Genomic DNA, 6,763 nt, shown 5'->3' with positions numbered 1-6,763 from the left:
TGAGAAATTAAATTAAAGAAAAAAAAAAAAAAAAAACAAGAGAAAGTAGATTTTTCAGCAAGTAGTTTCATTAATAATGGAGAGTTTTGATTTAGCTCATCAAGATAAAAAATACGATTTTACGTCGACTCGCGATGTAAATTGAATTTAACCAAAGATGTTTAATTGTTTCACCTCTCGTATAATCTTCGAAGATGTTTTTAGAATAAGCACATCTTCGAGATATCACGAGAGTAATCAACAAATCCTGCGGGAATGTTCGTTTACCACGCTCGCGATATCGCATTAAAATTTTCATCGAAACTTTCAACGCATAGGCCAATTTTTCTTTCCACTATCTGTGAAATTCACTGGCTCGCGCAAGAAATTAACAAAAATACATTTCTAATTTATCTTTGTACAACGTCGGTATAATAACGATACGATATATTTTCAAATAAACATCTATGTAAATCGAATATACTAACAATGCAATATATTTCATAGAATTATTCATTAAGTGAGAATATATGGCGTCTAATAATTCATCTCGAACATTTCCCGGTTAAAAGACATTTTATAATACAGTATATATCATTTGTTCGCGTAATTCTTTTTTTTTTTCTTTTTTTTTTTCTTCTTAGCATTGGCACATGTTTTAGTCAAAAAATCCGCGCGTATTTTCTTCCCTTCACGTACACATTTACACCACGCACACGGTCTACGTCTAATTTTTTGTTCTTTATGGCTATTTGACTTTTTTTAATTAGTCGGCAGTTATATATATTTGTAAAAGTACACATTTATTTACTGTTATTGGACATCTTACTTCCAATATCCTTTTTTTTTTTTTTTTTTTTTTTTTTTTATTGTACTAACTATCAACAAATAATATTTGTTTGAGAACTTTTTGGCGTACTAATAACTTGACCGATATTTTAATAGTAAATCAACGAAACGTTCGATATGAAATATAGTGATAAATGGAATATTAAAGAACAAATCTTTATAAATGTTTGTAACAAACAATTGTATAAAATTTGCATTTCGATCCTTTGAAGCTGACATTCTTTCGTTTTCGTTACTTATTTCGTTTTGTCTCGTGAAGCGTAAGGCACGTCACTGATTATTGGATTCAATCATAACGTGACGCACCTCCTTTCTCCAAAGGATTAGGAATTAACAACGTTACCTAAATTATACTTTGATTTTTAATCGTCATATATCACAATCTAAATAAAAATATCATTCGTATCGCGTATCAAAAGTTACTTCTCACTCAACCGAAAACCTTATTTTACGACTAATAATATGACTGAAACCAAAGTGTCTCTCCCTCTCTTTGGCTTTTCAATGAAAGGATACAGTGTGATATAAGCGTAAAAGAATTGCCTCTTTGCTTTGATCTCTCCTATGCAGATTAACTAGAAGTACTTGCGCTTGTTGTAATTTCGTATTCACGGTTGACGAGTGTTCTTAAAAAGTGTCGCGGCCCTTGGAATGGAATTCGTTGTTTGTGCGCGTTTCAGCGAAGACAAAGGACTATCGTTTTTCGTCCACGGATCAACAATTGCTTGCAGGGGCCACTTCAACTCGCTCATGAACGTTTGTGCATGGCTGCTGAAATCCCCGGCTTTTAGCAAGCATCTTTGTATTCGTGTGCGTGCATCCCGTGCGCCAACCGCTCAAGTGGCTTACAAATGTTTGCGAACCACTTAAGCGAATGGTGGATATGTGTTAATAGTTCCTTGACTTTTGCGGAGAGAGTTTTCTAAACGTTCTTTACCGCTAATATTTTTTTAAAGACCTCTCGTAGCTTTCACGCGTCGAATTGAACAAACAAATTTATAGAAAATTTCATTCGCCCAAATGTTTCTTTTTTTCTTATTTTTTTTTTTTTTTGGTTCTTCGCTTCTTGTCTTTTGATTTATAATAGTAGAATGATTTCACGATAGTTTGATTGAATGAGTGGATTGATCAATGATTCAACTGGACTGCGGATGTTCATATAAGTTTATGTTATTACCAAATAAAGATTGATCTCATAAATATTACAACAGTATTAGAGTATTTAAGTACTTTAAGTACTTTACTTGGAATATTTTATGTATCCTTGCGTCTTTACATTTTTCAAGGCTTAAACATCCGCAGTACAGTATATGCATGATAATTTATATTAAATTAACACGTATGTACTTCTAGAATAATCCGCATATGCATGCGAAATACACTTCAGCAAGCGAGACTTGCCATTAAAATCTTGGTAATTTGTATTTTTCAAAATTCCAAAGTATTTGACACTGTTTCATAAAATAGTTCACAAATAAATGTGTACAACACCTATTCTACTAGTGTTCTATCAAAATTTCAATCAAGACTTCGTCCTCGTAAAGTAAATCAACATTATATACATGTAATATAAAACAAGTATAAATACTTTGTACACGTGTCGTCAACTTTGATTGAATGTCGTAATATATAGTACGAAATATTGCGATATTTATCTCTAAGTGATGTATAAGGAACTAACGAATTGAGATTATTATCTTCGTTCATCAAGCAACGTAATAATGTCAACTAGTTCATATTAGAATAAATTATATTTTAGTTTTCTATCATTTACTGCAATAGTGACGGAAGATTTTTCAATGTGAATTTCTAATTCAAGATTTGAAACGATAGATTCTGCTCAGAAATACTGGAAAGAAAATCGACAACTGGAAGAACAAGTTGAATAAATTAGAATAAAAGTTTCATTATACAAAAGATACTTGATTTTCTTGCATATATGTATTTTATATGTTATATGCATTTTATATTTTAATTTGTCCTTGTCGGGACAAATGCGAGGCTAAAAAGACGTCTTGGCACCGTTAAATAATTCTTCGCGTGTTAAAAAAAATGACAGCTTTCTTGGTTACCTTGACGTTACGTGTCGTGATCTACGATGAAAAATCGGAAAACGTCGGTGAGTCGCTGTAGACGTGGAAAGTTTGATCTTCGCTGGGAAAAGCGTTAGCTTCCGATTTATAAGACACCACTTTGTCGGAGATGCAACTGATTGTTCCCGTGCGATTTTTACGTACTGGATCGCCCGACTCAAAAAAACAGTTATAAAAATATAAATTAGAAAAGTTAGGAAAATCTAATTTTTCCAATACTAAAATCGATAAATCTATCATATAATTTTCATTGAACAAAGTCAATTTTACTTTGCTTTGTTTTTCATGCATATATGAGAGGTTTCACTTTGAGGGTGCATGTAATGTAGGTATTAGTTCACGATCAAGGAATATTCCCATTATGAAACGTATGGTTGTTGAAGTGGAGCCTAAATAATAAAATTCCGAGTTCCATTATGTAAAAGCAGACCTAATCAATTTGACCCATGAAAGATTCATGTGCTACACACCTTCAAAGTTTGTGAGTTGTTCTCTTAATCTTACATCGAATAACTTGCTATCATCAAGTAAGTATATCAAACACGTAGATTTTCAATGCACGAAATTAGCCCCCGTCTGATCGAACATTCGACTGAGATTTTTAAGATTTAATGAAACATCGATCACCTGGTCAGAATCGCTGGAAATCGACTTCCGACTTCGATTTCGGCAATTATCCGCGAACATCGAAGGACTGGAAATGTCTCTTGATTCTGACACTTCCTGGATAGTTGAGAGCTTACGGTCCTCTTCATCGTCGTCGTATATCTCCACGGTGGTCTCATGAATTCTGGCCTGACACTCTACACAGGGAGGGATGTGTATGAGAGAGACCTAGCTAACCGAGGTCTCCTCGACAGACGGGCTCGCCAGTGCTTGTGTCTCACCGTTGGCATGTTTCACCTCGTCCTGGCTTGGACGTGGTGCCGGTGGACTGCTCCGAGAACAGGAGGTCATGCTCTGCATTGTTTGACTACGACCGCCAGAAAATCGCATGCTGTACGCTGCACGATTACCACTTTGAAGTACACCCGTCTGCAATAATTGAAAGATGGAATAGATGGAGTTATTACTCTTATCAACTTGAGAGAATTACTTTCAATTTTTCTAATTGAATTATTAGACACTACATGTATTTGTATATGATTTTTATGAACCTACAAAATATCTTTGACACCATGAAACTGATATTAGGATTATGCCAGGAGAGACAGTAATTTTAAATAAAAATGTCGAAAATAATACTTCATAAGAGTAATGAACTAGTTTCGAAAATATATATATTTCTTTCCATTAGATTCTACCTAATATTACCCGCCAGTGCGAAGAATTAGTTACTACTAGAATCGTTTCTTTGCTAAATTTTGTACTACTCACATTAGTATGTCCAGGCCGAACATTTTTATACGGTTGAAAAAGTACCAAATATACTTTCGGCGTGAAGAGACAACCGAGAGCTACTGACGCAGAGATGTTGATGCACATGCACATGCTCGCTATTTGTACCTGTAAATTTATATTAACAAGGATTAATTACAAGAAACATACTAAATAGCCGTAATTAAACTAATGACTGAATTATATAAATGAACGACATGAATAAATATACGTATATTAAATACAATCCATTTTTGTATTCTCTTGCTGCATGCCTATAAAAGATTTTTCTAATTTATCCTACGTTTTTGAATGTATATCACGTGTTGCATATTAGATTATCTTGAAATAACGAATCAAATTTTAGAATTGTACCGAATTACCGTTATTAATTAGTTTGATATGCATAATCGCAAGATAATACGTGTCTTTTGTAACTATAGATACCGACCTTATAGTCATTGTTTGAGCCAAAGTAGATGGGTACGAAAGCTAACCATACAATGCACGTCGAATACATTGTAAAACCGATGTATTTCGCTTCGTTGAAATTCTCCGGTATCTTACGTGTTTTGAACGCGTACAGTGTGCACATGAGTATTAGGAACATGTTGTAGACGAGAGACATCATTAAGGAGAACGTGGAAACGCGGCATGTGAGTACTGCTGACAATGGATATGGATGGATCTCCGTGGTATCCGGTGGTTCAATGATTAGCCAGACGATAACACCAACTAATTGCACTGCAGTGATCCCTATAAAAACGGGAATTACATAATACGATATCAAGATCGGCAGTTTATCGTGCAGACTGTAATAAAAGGATTGTAACAATGTCCGATCGTATCAGACGTTTAATTTCAATTGCTGATGTTCAATAATTTGTAATAAAATTAGAAGTAACAACACTTTGATAGGATGTCTTACTAATTACTATATTTTTATTGTATTCTCATTCTGTATATAGTGACTCGATTAATACGAACAAGATTTCAAAATTGTAGCTGTTGCTATTGGATTGCAATTTGACGCGAAACCTCGCACGAGTGATCGATATTTTAGTAGAGGGAGATAAAAGCTTTGAAACCATTAACACACTATTAATACCTAAGCATGCCTTTGAAAATTGTAAACTCACCGATAGCGATTACAACTTGACTTTTCGGAGACGTGTAAGAAGGTCTCTTTATACTTTTTGTTCCTTGATTGAAGATGCGCGATATCCGATTTGTCTTAGTTAGTATCGCGCTGTAGCAAATGCTCAGGCACAAGCCGAGGCCGATTCTCAAATACGTGCAGTTCCACGTAGTTGGCTTGCTTAATATCACGAAACTCATACCGTAACAGGATAGAATTCCTACTAACAGTACGTAACACAATTCGCGTCCAGATGCCATAATTACTGGAGTACGATTGAAACTGAAATGTGATTGGTCAATTAATATTAATAAAATGGATTAAGAATCAAAATTCTACAGGCATGTAAACGTACCGAATGAAGACAACAGTTGTGAATAGTGTGCTAAGTATGCCAATGGATGCAAATATTAATGGTACCAATGCCCATGGGCTGGTCCATGGAATAACTTCCGCTGTTAGTTTGATGCAACTTGTCATTGTCTTATCCGGTGCATATCCTGGACCGCAGCTGCGACAAGTGTCGTTGAAAACGAACGCGTCTTCGCGACATGCCACACAGCTCCAGCAACATGCTTCCTGAAAGTATCATTGTTACATTAAAGAAAGATATGGAAATTCTTGGAATATCTATTACTAGAATGCGGACTTTTATGAATTAGAGAAATCGAAATTTATTTCATTCAATAAAAATTATAATAAGTAGATACTTTATTTTAGTTATTTTATAAATTTATGCATCTTTAAGTTTGCTGCAAAAATACATAAAAATCAGATTATTTAATATCTGTATTTTAATGCAGTAAAAATTCATTTATTTTGAATTTATCGAGAGACAAGACGTTTATATAATAAAGAACCAATTTTCGCCACCATCTGTTATTTTTCATTTACAAGTTACCCTAAGTGGATTCCATTAATAAAAGTTCAGTTAATTTGTTAATAAAATTTCGTTCCAATAAATGAAGTTTTACGGTAGTTAAAATATTTGCATTTTCCATATATAACGTTTAAATTCAAATGAAAATATTTCATTTTAGATTTTTTCAGCTTATTTTTGTATGCGAGTAATTTTCTGTTCTTCTGTACCATCCTCTGTTTTATCACACTCAAATGAAGAGTTTAATAGTTGATAAACGCCGATGGTAATAACTAGTGTGAATACAGACTTAAGAAATAAAAGATTTAAAATACGAAGATTTAAAATACTTTCCTAGGAGAAGAGGAGAAACGGGAACATGCAATTACGTAAGAGAATAAAATTAGGACATGTAATTAAATTCTTGTACAACTGAAGTAGAAAAATTACGAAAAATTCAGTACATAT

The 6,763-nt window shown here is 33.7% G+C and overlaps 1 protein-coding gene across 1 annotated transcript in view; it reads right to left on the bottom strand.

The window, feature by feature from the left end:
* Positions 1-2,203: 2,203 nt before the first annotated feature.
* The window catches only part of LOC122528920 (metabotropic glutamate receptor 7-like), a 52,006-nt gene continuing 47,446 nt past the window's right edge, over positions 2,204-6,763 (bottom strand). Inside the window, exons 12-18 of the mRNA XM_043654564.1 lie at positions 5,792-6,015; positions 5,438-5,718; positions 4,750-5,054; positions 4,299-4,427; positions 3,809-3,956; positions 3,549-3,724; positions 2,204-3,077 (exon numbers count right to left, since the gene is read on the bottom strand). Of these exons, the coding sequence (XP_043510499.1) occupies positions 2,922-3,077; positions 3,549-3,724; positions 3,809-3,956; positions 4,299-4,427; positions 4,750-5,054; positions 5,438-5,718; positions 5,792-6,015 (1,419 nt within the window). The 3' untranslated portion in view covers positions 2,204-2,921. The remainder of the gene's footprint in view (positions 3,078-3,548; positions 3,725-3,808; positions 3,957-4,298; positions 4,428-4,749; positions 5,055-5,437; positions 5,719-5,791; positions 6,016-6,763) is intronic.

Source organism: Frieseomelitta varia, unplaced genomic scaffold (genome assembly GCF_011392965.1).
Source record: "Frieseomelitta varia isolate USP_RPSP 00005682 unplaced genomic scaffold, Fvar_1.2 scaffold_130, whole genome shotgun sequence".
Lineage (NCBI taxonomy): Eukaryota > Metazoa > Arthropoda > Insecta > Hymenoptera > Apidae > Frieseomelitta > Frieseomelitta varia.
Note: the sequence above shows the minus strand (reverse complement) of the source record. Positions and strands in the feature narration are given on the sequence as shown.